Genomic DNA, 21777 nt, shown 5'->3' on the forward strand with positions numbered 1-21777 from the left:
CGACTTGGATCGAAACCCATTCAAATTATCATATTACCTAGCCAATTTTAAGATATTAATAGCAAAAAGCGGAAAAAACGAAAACTTTGAATATATGAGACAATTCAGGAGGAAGGGAAAATGTAGGATGCTGTTGTGAATGGTACTGGATTGTTCATTTCCAAATTTTCATAGACTGTGATAAAATAACTTTGTGCAATGTTTCATTCTTTAGATTGAACAAAAAAAAAATATTTCAAACCAACAGTGAAAAAATATTCAATCATAAATCATAGAGATATTATAGTGAACTCTCTCTGGTTAAATTGGGAAAGGTTAAACGACAGGAACTTTACAACAAAGAAATTTCAACATGAAGTTTAACAGGGATTTTTACACGGAGAGTGCTATAACATATAATATTAACAGTCTGTCAAAAGTAGATCTCAGTAGTTTTTTAGGTGGATGGATTTTTTCCTGTTTACAGCAAAGATTACAGAGACAATAAAAGTAGTAAACAAGATTAAAATAACACAATTAGACATAATTATTTCTTCTTTATTATGCTGAATATTATTTAATTCAATTGAAACACTGTACTGTATCATTGGAAGACTAAAAGTACGCAAAGCAGCAAACCACCCTTTGTCTTTGGCCATTAGAGCATTGCAACTTATGAAAAATATTCTATCCATTACACAACATTCATTATTAGTACTTAATCATCAATCAATATACAATATAGACGTATTAGTATTACTTTTTTTAGAAATGGCATATTTAAACATACAGTACTGTAGGTTTGATTTAATTACTCAACAATAGCATATACTATGTCTCCAACTTTGATGTTTCCAACTTCAACAATGTTGAAATTGACACCAAACACAGGTGCCACACCTAATGCTTTTGCATCTGGATGAGAACTATCAACCATTCTAAACCTAAACAAAACAACAAAAAAGAAAGATCTATAGTGTACAGTTAAGAAATGCATCATAAGTATACTATTATAGCTCACAGAACTTTTCACACCAAGAAAATGGTCCTATACCCTGTGCCATCTAGAAATATTCTAATTCGCTATCAATATTCACGACCACGTTTCTCAAGGTAGTGTGATATAAAGATATACTTTTATATTTAAGAAATTGACCTTTGTATCGGAATTCAAATAGGTTCACAAACTTGACCCAGAAAGTCCAAAGGAGAGTTTGTCCAGATGTTTTAATGACCATTTAGTTTATAATAGAGTCCCTAAAGAAAACACTTAGCTTAATTTTGTGACTTTCCCATCGAGTGATCGACACTATTTAAGTACAGATTTGACAGTGTCATCCATCACAGAAATACCTTATTATACCGTTAATCACTCCCACTTAAACACCCCTGGATCAACTTAGGACCAATCGTTACCCTCACAGATGATGTAATGACATTATGCAAATGAACTGAGCCAATATACTCCCAAGTTTCAGAAGGGCCCAGACACACCTTACAACCACTTCTCCAGAAGCAGACCTACACACACCACACCTCACCGACAGCATCATTGATCCTCCGCGTTCCTTATCTATACTTATAGTTGTATATTGTACTGAAGTATTATACTGAATAAATAATATATGTGTTACGACAGTCAAGCGAGTTAGAGTCTTTCATTAGTACCTCAACAACCCAACATTATATTACATGGTGGAAGACCCAAATTTCATAAGGAACGGAGTGAGAAAACAAGAAATAAACACTTAACAAGACACGAAGACACGAAGACGAAGACAAAAATAACCATATTTGTTTGAAAGGAGAAAACCATAAATTTACTTTGACTCAAAAGACAAGCTGAAATTATATTTGAATGAGATCGAGACAAGCAGAAATTTGATCAAATTATTACCATTGGATGAAGACAAAAAAGATAATCGAGGAAGACACAAAAGACAAGCTGAAATTATATTTGAATGAAATCGAGACAAGCAGAAATTTTATGAAATTATAACCATTGGATAAAGACAAAGAAAATAATCGAGGAAGACCCAAGAAGAATCAAAACAGAAGCAAGCGGACAAGAACTGTTTCGTTTAGAGACTTTCAACTTCACGCCGTTTTTTTTTCGATCGTTTTTTTAACATTTACCCTTTTTTGAACATTGATGAACACCTATCGCATTTTTTTAATTCGTTGTTTGAAAATTTGAACATTGATGAGCACCTTTAACATTTCTTTAATTCGTTGTTTGAACATTTAGACATTTTTGAACACTTTTTGCATTCCTTTAATTCATTTTTAATTGGATCCGAAGCATTTGGGGTAAGTCAAAACCATTTTGATTTTTGATTTGTAACCTAGTTTGATTGAAAAGTGAGAGTTTACATATACACTAAATTGTTTTTGATATTTGATTAATAATTAATATTATAAAGTATGGTCGACATTGTTGATAACGAAGTAATTTTAAATGAGCCCGTCAATCCTCACCCCGTGCCCCACCTAAGACAAACCGATTTCCTTCCCAAAAGATATGACGGTTCCATAACCGATCACGACCAATGTAGTGCACATTACTTATCGTTTACCGACTACCTTGAGGCCCACACGTTAGAAAACCCTGTAAACAATGCCCAATTAATTAATGTAATAAGTATTTTTAAACGTAGCCTTCAGGGCCAAGCTAGACTCTGGATTGAGGGAAAGCAGTTCGATTCACTAGAATCCTTAAAAACCCAATTCATCAACAGGTTTAGTAAAAACAAATCAATCTATGCGCACATAAGAGAATACGATTCAATTACATACACCACTGGCGACAACGCCGAAAAGCACTTAACCAAAATCAAACAAGCCGCAGACAGAATTGGATACGCTGACCAGCAGATAAAGAATAAATTTATTTCGACCCTTCCACCAAAATGTAGAGCAGCTGTAGCCATGTCCACCCCAATCGATGCCACTATTGAAAATATTGTAAATAGCACACAAAATTACCTTGACCTTTCCGTAGATGATGCCACACGGGAAGTTTCATTCAATATCAATAAGGAAACAGATAGGCCTAATAGTCTCGAATCGCTCCAACATGAGATAAATTCTCTCAAGTTAGACATGGCCACAACAAAACGATCCCTTAATGATGATACTCGACGCTCACGTTCCCCCACCCGAAATTATATCCCAAGACGAAACCGAAGCCCAAGCCCATACAAACCCCGATTCCAGACCCCACCGACCCCAAGATATAGACAACCTCCCCCAACCTGTTATTACTGCGGGAAACCAGGCCACATAGCAAGGCACTGCCGACAACAAAACCGCTCTTACGGAAACTATCCCCCGCCATACCCATACCAACAGTCAAACAATTACTACCCTAGCCACCAGCAGGATTTTTAAAAAGGGGACTAGATGCCGCCTATAATCTGGCCCCCCATACTAAATACGACAATTTTAAGGCAAAATACTTAGGAAATTCAGATAATATTGATTTGTTACTTAACGACAGAAATTACGTTAAAGGAAATTTACCAGATGGTAGAAATGTTTTAACTTTATTTGACAGTGGTTCAACTAGAACTATAATCTCACAATCGTACGTTAATTCCTCACTTTATTTATCGCGTTTAAAGCCAGTTAAAGTGAACACAACCAAATTTCGATTAGGTAACGGTGACTTCTTATATGCCAACCACTTAGTGCAATTCGAATTAATTATCCAAGGACACAAATTTAAAATTTCAGCATTAATCGTTAAAAATTTGACAGGTATTGACCTGATACTTGGAACCGAAACATTGTCTGAACTCGACGGTACTTTAAATTTTAAGGAAAACACATTTCGCATTAGACCAAAGATTTTTAGCTTTCGTCCAGTACACAAGATTTTTCTTAAACCCGGTGATACTAAAACAGTTAAATTAAAAGGAAGGGTTCCCGCCTTCGTACGCAATTCTGATGTTGTTCTACATGCAACCACCCATATTTCAAAACTTTGTCCATCAGATATGTTAGTAAAATTACATAGAGGAGAAACCAACATTGATATCACTAACAACACAAACAGAAACGTATCTCTAAATACACATCAACCTATCGCGAGCCTTCACTTAACCAACCTTGTAACAGTTACTAACGACCTACCAATTGATAGAATAAAGTTGACCAATGACAACGCAAACAAGTACCCACATTTAGAACGTACAGACCCATTGCTAACTTTAACCGAGGAAGAAATAATTAGAAAACAAGTTGATTTAACAGACAGCGTTTTAACACATAGAGAAAAAGAAGATTTGTATAAAACCTTACAACAAAACAGAAACGCATTTTCACTATACGGTGAACTATCTAGCTGCCCAAACTTCAAAGCTGACATACACCTCTCTAACGATGAACCATTTTTTATTCGCCCATACTTTGCGACAGACAAAGACAAACATGTTATTGAGGCCGAATTGAACAAATTAGTCAAATTAGGAATCTTAGCAGTAGGACACCAATCGTATACTTCCCCTGTCCTTCTTGTTTCAAAGAAAAATTCAAAAGATAAAAGAGTTGTCACAGACTTTCGCTATCTAAATTCCAGGATAAAACGTATTAATCACCCATTCCCATTATTGGCCGAAACTTTGAAAACAATAGGTAACGCTAATGCACAGATTCTTAGCGTAATTGATTTGAAATCAGCGTTCCACTGTGTACCATTAGCCGAACATGCCCAACAATATACAGGTATAGCTTCATATCATGGTGGAAAACATTATTATTATAAGAGATTAGCACAAGGATTAAACGTTTCACCAGGTATATTTCAAGCAAAGATTGACGAAATTTTAAATGAAATCCCAAATTCTAGAGAATTCTGTATCGCCCATCATGATGATATTATTTTATTTAGCCAAGACAAATTTGCTCATAAGCAGCACCTTGTTTCCGTTTTACAAGCCCTACAATTAAATGGTTTTAGAATTTGCCCAAAGAAATGTAAGTTATTCAAGAATAAAGTGCAATATATGGGACACACCATCCTGATTAATTCTTCAGGACACGCATGTATCACACCATTAGGCGACAGGTGTGCAGCTATCCGAAATTTGCCAGTCCCACGAACCCATAAAGAAACTAAACGATTTATTGGTGCAGTAAATTATGTATCCCATTTTTTCCCTCAAATACAATCAATTTTACGTCCGTTACACACACTCGCAAGCAAACGCCGAAAATTTTGTTGGTCTACTGAACACCAGAAAGCATTTGACGAAATTAAACACTTAATGGTTAAACCACCAACTCTTCAAATGCCTAGAAAAGAAGGTAGATTTACGCTATATAGCGACACTTCAAGAACCGCAACAGGTTCATATTTAACACAAACAGTAAACGGTAAAGAACACATAATAGGTTATTATTCCAAAATCTTACCACAAGCCTGTCAACGATATAGCGTCACAGAACTAGAGTTATTTGGACTTTACATTAACGTTTCAGCATTTCGACACTTACTAAAGGGTTGCGAATTTGATGCATTCGTAGACCACTCAGCAATTGTACAAATTTGGAATTCAAAAGATCAGCCATGTACACCCCGTTTACAGAAACTAATATTACGATTGTCCGGATACATTTTCCAAATTGGTTATAAGAAAGGAACTGAATTAGTTTTAGCAGATTTCCTCTCCCGAGCCCCTCGTGATGACGATTCCGAAATTGATCAAGTTGTACCCATTGCATTTAATATTACAGAGACTGCATCTCTTAACCCGATTACAAACACATCTACTAGCAGACCAGTAACAAGGTCATACGCCAAGCAAATGGGAATAAATATACCTGACCTACATAAACCCAAACCCAAACAAACGCCTGTCATTAATCAAAACCCAGTGACAACAAACACGCGACCTACACCTCAACCTTCCACTACACCACAGATAATCACGAGACAACAAACAAACGCACATCGATCACCGCCTATCATAACGCCACCTATCGCAACACCACCCCCAATACGTAATGTAAACATTCGACAACCTCCAGAGGAACGACTAGTAGACAAAAATAAACAAAGCAAAGACACTACACATCGAAATGTACCAGTTGAATTGTATACATCGCCCAAACCACTAGTACCAAACATAACTGAATTTAAGTCAGCACACATCCCAAAACAACAAGACTTAGATAGATTAATGGATGTTATTCAAAGAAAGATAATTAGAGATTATAACCTCCCAGTAGATGTTAAACAATTACGCGTTGAACAAGAAACTTCACCATTTTTTAAGCCAGTTTACGATTATTTAGTTCATGATATCCTTCCAGCTGATAAGAAAGCAGCTCGTGCAGTTCAGAATAAGTCAGAGCAGTACATATTGTGCAACGGTTTACTATTCCGTTTATTTTTCCAAGATAAAGGTGGAGAATTTGTATTGCAATTAGCTGTTCCTGAAAACTTAGCAGAGACTGTTATTTCTCAGTATCACGACAATTTGTTAAGTAGCCACCAAGGTACGATGCGTACTTACCTTACCATTAGGAAATTATTTTACATGCCCCTTATGTTCGAGAAAGTCAACAATTATACCCAAGCGTGTCTTAGATGTCAACAATTTCGTCCCAAAACCGATAAATTACGTCCTTTACACGATCGAGTACCAGCAACTTACCGTCCCTTTCATACACTCAGTCTAGATTTTAAGAGTATGCCAACTTCACCTTCAGGTTTTAAACATATTATGGTAGTATGTGATGAGATAACTAGATTTTTGATTTGTGTACCTTTGAAATCCATTGATGCCGAAACAATTTGTGAAGCACTAATTCAAAAGGTCATCAGTATTTTTGGACCCCCATCTCGTCTTATTTCAGATGCAGCAACCTCCCTTACAGGAAAATTATTAACACTATTATGTAACACCCTTAATATTGATAGGAAAATCATCAGCGTCCACAATCACGGTAGTTTACAAGTTGAACGTCATATCCGCACCGTATCGGACCTGTTAAAGGTCAACCTTAACCAATTCGGAACAGATTGGGTTAGATTTGTATCAACAACATGTTATGCTTATAATTCGTTTTCATCCCCACATCTAGGAAACCACTCCCCTTACGAATTAGTTTTTGGCCGCCAACCTCCAAGTTTGACCTCATTAGCATTTAACCCTATTTCAGGATTGTCTCATTCCTATGAAGAATACTTTGAACATCTCAAGAAGAAATTTCAAAACATTTCACAGACAATGCTACAATTACAGCGAACACAACAAAACGTCCAAAACTCAAAGATTTCCCAACGCTTAGAAAAAAGTCCAATTTACTCAGTAGGACAACTCGTATATTTATACAAGCCAACATCATCATCACTAACGGCAAATTCAAAGAAAATCGCCGCAGAATGGGTCGGACCATTAGTAATTCATGAAGTACTAGACAGAACACACTACATCCTAGCGACGATTAAAGGAGAAATACTTCGCGACGTATTCAATTATAACAGACTGAAACCTTGTTTTATGAGAACACCCAAAGAACGCAAAAATTTTACACATCTACAAAAACTTAAACAATTGTTGAATGAACCCATCGATGATAATAACGAGAAAATCCAAAACACCATTAATGTAGTAAATGACGAAAGCAATGTTGAATTTGTAGACGAACATGATAGGACACCCGCCCAATTGCAATCAGATACCCTTACACATCCAACTAAGATAGAACCCCTTAACTTGCAACCTTACATTGACTGTGTAGAGAATAACATGGGATTAGCAGCCCCATTCCAAATGAAAGAAGAACAAATTAAGGAACAAACTAATTTAATTATGACAGCACCTAATGATTCCAACATGACATTAAACCGAGGTAGATTTAAAGCAGGACATTTCCAAGTTTTAGTTTCATATTCTAAACCGACTTCAGCCAAACGCAACACCGATAAAACAAAACACGAATCTAATGATCGCAAATTTTGGTGGAATATTGACAGATATAACGATACAGATAAATTGATTAAAGAGATCATTAAAGATAAACAGATACCGATAAGTGGATCGCCAAAACGATTCATAAAACGTTTGTATAATGCAACAAGTTACTGATTTAATTTTTTTTGCAAGATTATTTTTAAATTACGACATTTGCTAAATTAATGATAGCATAGTCTACGTATTTGATGAGATTTGTTAAATAATAATGTGATTTCAGTTAAAAGAGAATTGAATTTATGTGTAAGTATTGATTTTGTAACGAGTTTGATAATGATTAATTTTGAATTTTGATGATCGATATATTGAGATATTGAAAAAGAACGACAATCATTTTGTAACAAATATTTTGTTGAACCTTTGAGTCGTTAATCTCAAGCATTAATTAATTGATATACAATAACAGGAGATTTTCTTAGTACTTTTAATCGTAATTTTGTTGACATTGAGTACAAAAGTCGAATTTGTCGACCGATTGAAATCGTAATTACCTGTGAATATAAATGCTTAAATCGATAAAGTTGTGACGATAACGATATATTGTGGATAAGTTTGTGTCAACGGGACACACACATTTGTTTCTTTTAAAGTTTTAAGTGATTAAGTTTGATATTTGATTTTAGGCTAATCAGCCACAGTTTCTTGAGTTTTATGTTTTGATTTGATGATTTATGTTTGAAGGCCATTAGAATGCGATGAGTTGTCGCACGATTTGATGTATGTTCAATGTAACATACTATTTTTAAGTTTTGTATTTTTATTTTAACTGATTTATGTTTGATTTACGCGAATTTTTATACCAAATTCATTTTTAATTTTAATTTTTTTTAAGAGAGAGAAGAGAGAGAGTGAAAGTGATAAGGTTACACTTCAGAGTCAATGGTTTTGGCTAACTCAATTTTTGCATATATGTATAATAATGTTTTTTTCTTTTATATAACTTTAATTTTGCATGCCACTATTATAACCATTTTTATATGTTAAATAGATTAGAAAAAAAAAAAAGGGAAACAGAGGGATGTGATATAAAGATATACTTTTATATTTAAGAAATTGACCTTTGTATCGGAATTCAAATAGGTTCACAAACTTGACCCAGAAAGTCCAAAGGAGAGTTTGTCCAGATGTTTTAATGACCATTTAGTTTATAATAGAGTCCCTAAAGAAAACACTTAGCTTAATTTTGTGACTTTCCCATCGAGTGATCGACACTATTTAAGTACAGATTTGACAGTGTCATCCATCACAGAAATACCTTATTATACCGTTAATCACTCCCACTTAAACACCCCTGGATCAACTTAGGACCAATCGTTACCCTCACAGATGATGTAATGACATTATGCAAATGAACTGAGCCAATATACTCCCAAGTTTCAGAAGGGCCCAGACACACCTTACAACCACTTCTCCAGAAGCAGACCTACACACACCACACCTCACCGACAGCATCATTGATCCTCCGCGTTCCTTATCTATACTTATAGTTGTATATTGTACTGAAGTATTATACTGAATAAATAATATATGTGTTACGACAGTCAAGCGAGTTAGAGTCTTTCATTAGTACCTCAACAACCCAACATTATATTACAGTAGCTTACTGTAGGTATCACACTAACTGTAAATAAGTCACTGATTCCCACTCTCCAAATTCTCTCCTTTATAACATTGTCTTTATAGACATAACCACCACAATTCTGTACTTTTGTACAGTACCTTTCAACTTGGATGAACATATGGAAAAAATGCACAACATAATCATTTAAGCTTACACAAATTGTAAAAATATTTGTTTTCAACATTTAAACGTTTCCATTATTCAATTGTTCAATTGCTCCCATGTCAGAAACCTCACTAAAATTACCCACTTATCACACTATCACAACATAAACCGTTTACAACAAGTCAAATTGAGCTTTCTGTTAGACTTAGGAAAAGAAAAAGATTTGTTGAGCCCCTATGTAAAACAAATCGATACTATAATAGCCCTATGCTTTATCTTACACGCCTCCTTAATGAGATAGACTTTAACTCAGTAAAACTAAAGAAATTTTGTGAAGATGTATAAATAATAATAATATAATAAATCACTTAATAACTCCACATTTTATAATTATATCAAATTCTATAATATTACCAATTTTCTTATTTTCCTTACTTATTTAATTGAATTTTTAAATTTGTAGATAAATTTTAGCTAAATTTGTATTTTTATGTATTTTTCTTGTGCAATATGTTTGATTCCACTTTTATTTGTTCTTTGATTTGTACGTGCAATTTATATTCTGTTTTATGCCTGTTTTAAATGTTTTTATATTTGTAAGTATCATGTAATTCAGCCATTGGCTGCGATTTTGATATACAATAAAATTAAATGAAATGTGACAATCGTACATAATTAAATCATGGTGTACCATCACAACCACTGGATACACCAACCTAAATAACAGTTCATGTGAAGTACGGTTCAACTATCACATCCCATCAGTATCAAAATAGTAATACAGTTAATTGATACATACTGTAAGTAGCAACAGTGATAGATTGATGTACTATTATTACCAATTACCATTATGACATTATAATATTTTCACTGTATAGGGTTTGAACTTTTTGAATACACCTGATGATAAGACCAGGTCAAAGGTCAAACTACCAGAAACTATAGTAGCGGCCAATTTTGGACAAAATTTTCTGTTAGAGCAAATAGGAATGTATATACTGTGAACTATTTGACACCGAAACCATTACTCTATGACAAGCGGTTACAAAGTTATAGACTAATTAAAATGGCAGCCATTTTGGACGCCATCTTGGATTTCTCGGAGAGCACAAGGAGGATTTTTCAGGACTTTTAGTATGATGTTCCAATCATAGTTCTGGACCTTTCCTGAAAAAATTAGCTTGTTACCAAAAATGTCCGGGTCTGCCTATACTTATGAACTAATGCTCTTGGACTATAGAGGATTCTCAACATTTTCTCTCTCACTTCCTACCATTAAATCCTGCACTGCACACAGGTATAACATAACAACTGTCAGTGTACTTACTTTCGTAGTGTTTTAAGAGGCTCATTTTGGGCCATTACGCCAGTTTCTGGGTCAACCAATGTCATACGACATCTACCAATGATAAAATATTTGAAAAAATTACTGAAGAAAATATGCAAATAATGAATGTGGGGAATATTTCATGAGTCAGCCATCAGTAGGGTTGGTAAGGTTTCAACTTGATCAATTTTTCAGTGAAATCTTTGACAACCATGTGGCTTTTTTTCCCCCACTGCACCACATTATTTTTTGTGGCTACGCAAATATAAATATAACAGTCAGGCTTTTAGTAAATTCAAAATGTTTGTCTGGTCAGTCAACAGCCATTATTTTACAAGTATATTGAAAATTATCTCATTTTGTTCCATTTTTTTGGTAACATTTTTTTTTTTTTTTTTAAATAAAAAACATTCATTTTTGTCAAACCTACCATAAGTCATCTTATTAAGACAAACTAGATATAATTTTCACTATGACGAATTATACTTATAGGTTATATGCACTGATTTAAATACAGATAATTGATTTTTTTTAAGATATATTGATTGATTGATATCAAAGCTTCTTTTAATTCAATTTTTAGGGTAGGAGTGTATTTGCAGAAGTTGAGAATTGTGAAACAAATTTTGAAAAGATTTTTGATATGAGTATAATCAGTATTTTACATATACAACCTCTAATTGTAACGTAAATTAAAAATGTCTTAGGGCAGGACATATAGTTAGGGTAGTTTTTAAAAGTTGTTTGAAAAAAATTCAAGCATATGTTACAAAAAAATTGTTATTACCAAATTTTACCCCAAAAATGGTAAAAATTTGTATATTTTCCATATATTTCGTAAAATAATGACTCTGGTTTTCAGAGTGTCTCACACAAAAATCTTATTAAGACCAATAGTAAAAAAAAAAATCGACTCATCTCTCAGACTAATTCCTTTATTCATGTTTAAACTTTCATGCTCAACTGTTTTAGGATAGGTAAAGATAACATTTGTCATTTTCAATACATACCTTCCACACAAATGAGTTTGGTAAAGATGAGCACTACCAATTTTGATCTCTGACCAAGTATCCTGTAAAATGCAATGCAAGTGTGAGATTAATATACAAATAAAGTATTAAATGTATGTAAGTTAATGAATTGAATGAGGAGAATTGTTTAAAAACTATATTTCGATTTATTAATTTTTAAATAATCAACAATTTGGTGAAGCTCAGATTTTGGATGCATATATTTTATGGACTATAAGTTTATTTTGTTGCCACATTAGTACTGTCACTCACATCAAGCTGACATTATTCCGATAGAATAGTAGCACAATTATGCACTTGTGGAAGAAAGCATGAGCATGAACATTTCCAGTGGTCCTAATTAACACTAACAAAATAAGACCACCAATATCTTGTTTTATCAATATTTTTTATTTATGTGTTACGGATATTGGCTGAAATTGTAGCTTATATTTTGGCAGCCATTTATAATTTCAATGGGAGGTCTATTTTTTTTATCCTTTGGTATTATAGAGCAGCTGTGTACAGTTTCATGCCATTCTTTTCTAAAATCTTACTCTTTTTATATACATTTTTCAAGAAACAAACACATTTCCATCTTTTACCTAGCTTATGCTAACTGATCTAATGGAGACAACTAAGACAAGTATCAGCCATCCTTTAACTATTATTTAACTTCTCACAAAATGTTTAATAACTCTAATGAAATATAAAAGTCGATCCAATTCTGCTCTTACCTCAGCAAATGCACTACATCTATTAACAACAATGTTTGGTCTAAAGCGAGCCATAGTTACAGACTTGTCTAATCTGGTATTAAGGTCATCAAGTGATGCTTCACTTATTAGCAAGTACTGTGCCAGATCAGTAAACAAAGCCTAAAATGTAAATAAATGCACAGCAATGTATACTTGTTTCAAAATGTCAAAAAAACAAGCAGAAACGTTGATGGAAAACTCTGAAAAGTGATTTAAACAAGAAATACAGTATCACAAATTTGGAACTAAATGGCATGCATTTGGTTTGTTGCAGTTGTTTATTATCATTTGGAGATTATAAATCATCAACAAACATTGCACATCTTCAATTGGGAGGGATCATTTCTGGTATCATGCTGTAAATAGAAGTGGCCGAATAGTCCAGTCCCTAAGGGGAGAAAAGGGGGTGGGATGTTACCAGACTGGATACAAATTTTTCAGTATAGCAGTTTGGTAGAGTATAGTGTGGAGGTGCCAAAACAAAGTTACTGGAAATCTGATTTGACCTCTGTGACCTCTGACCTCAATTTTTATATTTTTCTATTATATAACTAAAAATCGCCATATCTTGACAACGCATGGACATTTTACATTTATTTTTTTTTCAAAATGCTTGGAAGATATATATTTATATTCGCTATAATGAAAAAAATTGTACAAAAATGGCCGCAAAGGCTTTATTTTTTAGTTTGACCTTTGACCTTGATTGCCTAATATCTCAATAACACGCAATCTCAGAGATTTGAGAATGGGCTCAAAATGTTAAGAAAATAAATCTAATATTTAGTCTAATAGAAACTTTTTTAAAAAAACTACCATAAATTAAGCTTTTTTGACCCTTGACCTCTAATGTTTGAATATGTCAATATCTCGGTAACTATTTGTCCTAAAACGTTCAGTTTGGTGTCAAATTGTTTAGAATATACACATTTATATTTGCTCTAACAAAATATTTTGTCAGAATTCAATTGGAAATGTCATTTTGAGCTATGACCCATCGTTTTGCATATATTTAGCAATTAATAATCTATAAAAAGAGATCGAGAGAGGGGAGGGGGTTGGGGTGGATGGAGAGACACATATTTTTGTTACATGTTACACAAATGTTAAACTCTGTCTACACTATAACATTTTTATTCGACAAAAAAATGTGATGTGCCCATATATATGGACACGATGAATGACATATCACTACCATATTTGGGCACACCACACCTTTTTTGTTAAACTAAGTTATAGTGTAGACAAACGTGTAAAAAATATGTGTCTCTCTATCACCCCAACCACCTCCCCCTCTCTCGCTTTTCCAATGCTACTGCATGCATCTATACACATCAAAATGGCCGGAATTGTACTGGAAAGTTTTTAGCTACATTTGAAAATAAGTTCCAGAGGATGGGTGTATTGTAATGTTATCAGAATTATGGCAATTGTTTGTAATGGGAAAGTTTTAAAACTACATTTGAAATATTTGCTAATAATATCACATGCTATTAAAGATATACTTATTTTCCCCCTGACAAAAGTAATTTTGAAAACTATTTTTGTTGAATATGCAATTTTAATGTCACACATAATAGTTTCACCAAAAATTGGATTGAAAAAAAAATGATATAGTGCATACCCAAAAAAAACTGTAATTCAAAGCAAAAAATAGGCTGGAAGTCAATGTGATTTTGGTTAAATTAACTGTTTATTTTGTCTTTAAAGTGATATTTACTCTATTTTTTAGATTAGCTCTTTGATTAAACACCTCTTCCAATGCAGTGAAGATCTTAAGTGTTGCCTTGTCTTACCAGGGAGTTGCTGGTCTTACTAATCTTTCTTAACTTCTCTTTGAACGATTGTAATCAATATTTGTTGAGGTATAATATTTCCCTCTAATATGGTAATGCCTGTTTTATTGAGCCAAATGCTTTCTGATAATCTCTAAATCAAAGATTTGGTGATATTCATTTCCTTTTTATTTTAGTTGATTGACAAACTGTATAAGATGGTCCTACTGTATAAAGCCTTATTGGTTTATTTACTTCTAGTCGGTCTCTGATTTTGTTTTTTGATTACTTTTGTAAATTATTTGTGTACATGTGATAATGTTCGTTTGGTCGGTAATGGTTGATGTCAGTTTTGTCATGTTTTTGTGGATTAAAGTATAATTATCATTGCTTCTCTTAATTTCTTCTGGTTTCAAAGATTTTGTTGTATAGTGTTATGAGCTGGATGTGTTATTGCCTCATCAAGCCAAGATGGTAATTTTGACTGCTCACTGGTTTGTTTTCCTTTTATATTCCACTACAGTATGTTCTTGAAAAGAAATCAGCTTTGTAATTAATTTGTCTTTGATCCTTTTCAGATTTCTAATATTTTAAAATATGTTTTTCTTTTCTTCGCTTTTTCCTCACTGTTTCAAACATTTTATTTTTTCAGCATACTTCAAGCAATTAATTGATAATTAGGTCATATGTTTTATGAGTATCAAATCGCATTGGTTAATTCTTCTTTTCTTTCTTTAAGATCCTGATTTTCTTTCTTTTTTTAAATGTTATTTAACTTTTAAGTTTATCTAATTTTTTGTTGATATTAAGTGTTGCTCTTACGGTGTAGGCCTACCATGCGATGGAATTATATATTGAAATTAAATTAAACATTAAGTTTTAAGAAAATTGTAAAAGGCTAAATAGGATATTGAATGTAGTTCTGGTCCATAAATCTATATTTTAGGTATATTATTATAAGTATGACACACGCACGCTTAACTGTATATCCTGGTCATACCTCAAACTGGCATTTTCAGTAAAAATATGATAACATCTTCTATTAGAGCTAATATAAATGTTTACATTTTGAACATTTTGACACCAAGTTGAACTTTTTATGACATTTGGTTACAGAGATACAGACATATTTAAACATTAAAGGTCAAAGGTCAGTAAATGACATTTCCTGTGGATTTGGAAGAACATGTTTAATTAGAGTATATATAAATATGTATGCTCTTAACAATTTGAAACAAATTTCAAGAAATTTTGATCAGTAGTTATTGAGATATAGTAAGTCGAGGTCAAAGGTCAAAACATTGAGAAATTACATTTCCGGTCGTTTTTTTTGGAAAAAGTTCTATTAGAGCGAATATAAATATGTACCCTCTGATCTATTTGACACCAATATCATTTCAATTGTCAAACCCGTTGCGGAGATATGGCTGTTTAAGATAGAAATATAAAAATTGAGGTCAGAGGTCACAGAGGTCAAATCAGATTTCCAGTAACTTTGTTTTGGTATCTCCATATCATGTTCTATCAACATGCCAAAGGGCACACTTGTATCCACTATGGTAACATCATTTCCCCTTAGGGACTGGACTAGAAGGATTGAACCTTGTGTGGCACACCAATGCTAAAAGAATCAGTATTACAACATTGAACTTGGAAAACAGCAAAACAAAAAGATCTTTTCTCTGTTGCACAAGAGGACACGCCATTGGACCCATAGCAATATGTCAAGGTCCCTTTAAATCTATTATTTGCGATTTCTCATTTTTAACAGCCTAGTTTATCTCTGTTTAGTACAGTCTTTGTGTTGATGTAAGGCATGTTGAAAAGTATATAGCACACACAGTCTATGTCTATTGCACTACAGTATAACATATTTTCTAGACGGCCTTTGTTCAACTTTCAAACCGATATTAATGTTCATTTGTTCTCATGAAGTTAACTAATCATACTGACTTCATCTTTATACAATGACTTGGACTTCCATTTTGGATCATCAGCTAGTTTACGTCCATTCAGATCATCATCATGAGCCAACAATTTGTAGCCTTGATATTTGAAGATTTTTGAAAGCCAAGCTTCTGCTGCCTTACCACACTCATAACCACAAATGTCGAGGCCAAATATACTAGAAAAAGTAAATTAACATGAAATCAAGATAAAAATGTTTGCAACATACTAGAAACCAATACATACTTTGTAACATTTTTATTTGTAGCCTTTTTCTATATTTTGCTAGGATGAAGGAAGCATTTTTCAAACAATGATATTTGTGAATAATGAGGATACAATTTCTCTACTCAAGATCATTAGTATCGTAATTCAGCACCCCTGAAAAATAAATGCTGGTTTACCTCCACCAAGGAGGTATGTACTCAAAAAGTAATTACAAGATCTTTCTCAAAATAAAAATACAGATAGATAATATGTGGTCAAGGACCACTCCATTCAATTTTGGAGGCCATCCGGACCACGGTCCCAATTCTGCACCACTTTTTAGGACTATTTTCAGATCTGCTATAACTTATAAGTGTTAAAAAAAGATGAAAGAATTTTCAAACGCCGGCGAGCAATCTCAAAGTAACATGTCAACTGAAATTGCATTTTCTCGAGAACTACTTCATTTTTGTACAAGAGGCAAGAGTTATAATTTGTGATTTGTAATTTTAAAACATAATTAGATTTAATGTACAGGTATTTTGATTTCTTTTCAAATTCTTTTCAATTTTCAAAATTTGCTGTTCTATTAATGTTATTGTTAGTCAACTGAAACTATTGTTAGTTTTATTTATTTATGTAATTTTTCTTTTGACTGGATTGCATTTTCAGTTAGCATTACTGCTTTCCAAAATGGTCCAGTTATAAGTTTAAAAGTAAATAAAACTTATAAAATAGGTTTCGATCCAAGTCGGCCCTAAACCGTCTCGGCCAAAGTCAAGTCGGCCCCAAGTCAAGTCGGCCCCAAGTCAACTCGGCCTCAAGTCAACTCGGCCTCACGTCAACTCGGCCAAAAAATAATCGGTCAACTCGGCCCCGTTAAAGTATGGAACGCAAAAAGTGCAAATGAAGGGGATTGATAAAATAATATTTCTTCTTTTTTAACTATGAATAATTCTAACTTTTAATGAATATTATTATGTAGACAATAATATATTTAGCAAAAAAGAATAGGAATGATTTCACCAACTTTCCTTTAATTATTTACGTTTAATAAAATGGCGTTTGCCAGCTTTTTCGATATCTACAACTGCTACGTCTTTTCGCTGACCGGGGGATTCCCCCTTTTTTTAAAACGCAAATCATGCACAAAAACGATGTACGATCATTTTTTCTATGGCCAAATGGTGGAACGTAGGCCTCCGTCTTCGATTTCCTAAAATACGGTACCTGCACGTGTTTTTTGGTAACACGCGGGTACTTCTATTCATATCGGCAATGAGTTCATTTTTTTATATGATATTATATTTTTTATTTCTTCATTTTTTTTAAAACGTGGATAGTAAGAATCGTAATAATATTAAGCACTTTTTGCGTTCCATACTTTATTGTGGCCGAGTTGACCGATTAGTTTTTGGCCGAGTTGACGTGAGGCCGAGTTGACTTGAGGCCGAGTTGACTTGAGGCCGAGTTGACTTAGGGCCGACTTGACGTGGGGCCGACTTGACTTTGGCCGAGACGGTTTGGGGCCGACTTGACCTGCACCCATAAAATATATAAGTACATAGTAGGCCTAATTTAAAAGATATGTACAGAACTGTTAAAAACAAATAAAAAATAAAAAATGTAGAGTTGCTATATTTTTGAGTTTATAAATATTTTTCCCAGTTACTTTTGTTCTAGTTTCAGTTGGTAAAAGATTCCATTCTTTTGTTGCTCTGTATTTGAAGGTTCTTTTACCTTGAGCATTTTTCCAATTTGGTGTTATTAATGTTTTACTACTTTGGCTACCGGTGCATTTTGGGTGGAGGGAGTCATTAAACTTAAACATTGAGGATAAATATGTTGGTGAATGGCCATTAATGCATTTGAAAGTTGTAAATAGTAGATGTTCCCTCCATCTTTCATTTAGTGTACCCCAATTAAGTGTTTTAAAAATATCATTTATTGGTGTATATCTGCGGATAACAGAACTCTACCTAATCTATTTAATAATATTTGAAGTGTATTTAAAGTTGAAAAACTGGTTACATAACCATTATACTAAATTCGTAGTGAAATTAGCCTAATCACACACAGCATTAAGACACAAAAATAATAAAAATATATTTTTTTATCTCATGAAATCTTATGTAGGATAATTTTACAGTGGGCGGAGGTATGTACTTAACTTTCGGAGTGTCATTCTAGTTGTCTAAACAGTGTGAACTTCCAATTATCACTTTTATATCCAGACTGTATTTTTAATACAGGGCATTATGCCTACCTTGTGTGGACTAGTGGTTGAGCAACATCAGCATTTACTGGTAATCTCAGCGGTTCTTGATTTTTGGCACTTAAGATGAGATTTTGTCCGTCATCTGATAGGCTTGGTTCAATCAGTTGCATAGTTGGTTCCTGTCTTGCTGTTGCAAATCTATTATTCTCATTTACAACCATAAACTTTCTAATTTTAAATGACAAAGTTTTAATAAAACAATCCACAAAGCAATTAAAAAAACCAAATACACCGATATCATCAATGTGATGTCATTGTATAAAATAATTAATGTGTATGGGTTGGATGGTGAGAATATTTCATGAGTTCAAAATTGACTGCTATATTTTTATTGAGGTGCAATAACACACCTACTTTTATTCAATTTATCCATCGTAAATAATTGTCGGGTCGGAAATCTAGGAAACTTTAGATGTGGAGTAGAACAGTTATATACACAAGTTGATTTCCGAATGTCAACAACGTCACATGGCAAACATTCTCCAACTGTTTACAGAAAGTTGAACATGCATTAGAGCGTGTTAATTACCACCATTAGATATCATAATTAACCCATCAAATTGCAAGAATACAATGGGTGTGTTATAATACATACTCTCTGTGGTTCCTTGCTGAACATTTGCATGTCAAGTTTGAGGTTTCTCAATTATCACCCAATCCTAAATAGGACGCAATGTCCTGGCGTATATTAATAGTAACCATGACAACACCAGAATTTTGGTGAAAAAGATTTTAGGTACCGTGAATAAAATCCAGTGTCAACACTCGCATTTGGCGATAATAACTGAAAGTAACCTACTGGGAATCAAACTCAAGTAGATTAGTTCACATCTTCACGCTGCGCCACGTAACTTTCTTGAAGAAATAATTCAACTAAAGTTGACTTAAAGGCGGAGTTGACGTGGGGCTGACTTAACGTGGGATGGGACCAACTTGACTTGGGGGCGACTTGTTGACTAGGTGCCGACTTGACTTTGGCCGGGCCGAGTTGGTTCGAAAACCTCCATGTTTTAACTGTCACACCAAAATCAGTCCGGGCCAAAATCGGTCCGGCGGACCAGTTTTGGCTGCCAAAATCAGTCCGGGGGACCATTTATGGCTGCCAAAACTGGTCCGCCGGACCAATTTCGGCCGCCAAAACTGGTCCGGCCTGGATAAAATTGGTCCGGGCAGTAGGACTGTTTTTGGCCGCCAAATATGGTCCGATCTTACAAATATATGGTGCGCAAAATGAGTCATAATGTATATATCATTAAAAAAGGCCATGATTAGTCTACGGGGTTTTATTTGTTATTTTAATATTATAAATTAAGCCTGTTTTTTTATCATCATTATTATTACTATTAGTAACTCATAAATAATTAATACTAATTGTTAGTTAGGCTTTTTGTGTATAATTCTCTGCCTGTTTTTAATCCATTTTGAAATTTTGTTTTTTTTTACATCTTCGTTTCCCCATGATGTTAAAAAACAATTTTATTTATTACTTATTTATGGTTAATCAATTAATCCAATATTGATTAGGCTGAGGAAGGAAAAAGGCCTCAATCATAAAATAAAATCTAGCTGGCAATATCACTATCAGCGTCTCATAAATCATAGTACCCGTTCATGATGTGAGTGTGTGGCAGGCTGAAATATGAGTGAACACCTAGGCTATATAAGTCATGTTTTTAGATAAAATACATTTATTTATAGTATTTATCCGACAAGATAACTTACTTATATATATCATTGGATATTTTTCTAGCCATAAACAACTTAAAACAGCATCATAGGCCTAGTAATTCAATTAAAATCGACAGAAGAAAAACTCGGACCGATTTTGGCAGTGACGGACTGCTTTTCGCCACAACTTTAGAGCCAAAACTGGTCCGACCGGACCGATTTTGGCCCCGGATCATATTTGTCGTGACAGCCCCTACAAGAAAATCCTATGTACTGTATGCCGTCTAGGCCTAGGCCTAAACAAGAACCAACTTACCGATCTCGCAAAGATCCATATTTCAGGCCACGCATGGAACATTCAACCTCATCATCATGAAAAGATATTCCCTTGAAGGATTTCACAGGATATATAATTATATCACTGACTCTACCTACTTCGATGAATCTTTTTGATGATTTACGTTTTCGGGTTAAATAATAGATAGCATAAGTCGTTATAAAAGTTGATGAAATGGCTAATATTAGCCCAAAAGTTTGGTTATACAGCATTTCAAATAAAAAACGGGCTGTAAATCTGTGTGGAAACCTGCTGCCTGAACGCGAGTATTGATGATACTGACCTGGATGCTGCTGGTATTACCAGTTTTTATCTGTCTGGCTGTCTAGGCTATGGGGCATGGCCTTCTATCGTTTCATTTCGTGATCCCCTATCGGGGGGGAGAATAAAATTGCTATGACAATTATAACAAAAATATAGATAACCTTAAACTGGCCGGTCCCGCTTGTAAATGTTACGCCTCAACGAAATATGTTTGTTTTTATATGTATTTTATTGCGATATAGAACATTTTTGTAGGTCAGTACAGGTCGCACAATTGACCAATCAAAAAATTTGTCTTTTAACTCATGGAGCTGTGCAACAGTAACTGTCCAATCAGATTCCCTTACACAGCGGGATACGGCTACTAGACGATCGTAAACAAACATGTGTTGTTCTTCTGGAGCGCGGAGCAGGAAGATGTCATCTTCTGATGATCAAAAACGTTGTTATTGACACAATACATCTAATTCTGGGACAATATTAACATTCACAGAAACCAAATGGAAAACTTTTTTAATG

General features: G+C 33.9%; 1 protein-coding gene across 1 annotated transcript; it reads right to left on the reverse strand.

Annotated features, from left to right (window-relative positions):
• Window positions 1-524: 524 nt before the first annotated feature.
• On the reverse strand, window positions 525-21301 carry LOC140044945 (mitochondrial amidoxime-reducing component 1-like). Its single transcript, XM_072089657.1, has 7 exons — window positions 20974-21301; window positions 18978-19157; window positions 16511-16682; window positions 12762-12902; window positions 12025-12086; window positions 11015-11086; window positions 525-923 (listed from the first exon to the last, which is right to left on the reverse strand). The coding sequence occupies exons 1-7, from the start codon at window positions 21204-21206 to the stop codon at window positions 791-793; spliced, it is 993 nt and encodes a 330-aa protein (XP_071945758.1). The 5' UTR covers window positions 21207-21301; the 3' UTR covers window positions 525-790.
• Window positions 21302-21777: the final 476 nt, after the last annotated feature.

Source organism: Antedon mediterranea, chromosome 3 (assembly GCF_964355755.1).
Source record: "Antedon mediterranea chromosome 3, ecAntMedi1.1, whole genome shotgun sequence".
NCBI lineage: Eukaryota > Metazoa > Echinodermata > Crinoidea > Comatulida > Antedonidae > Antedon > Antedon mediterranea.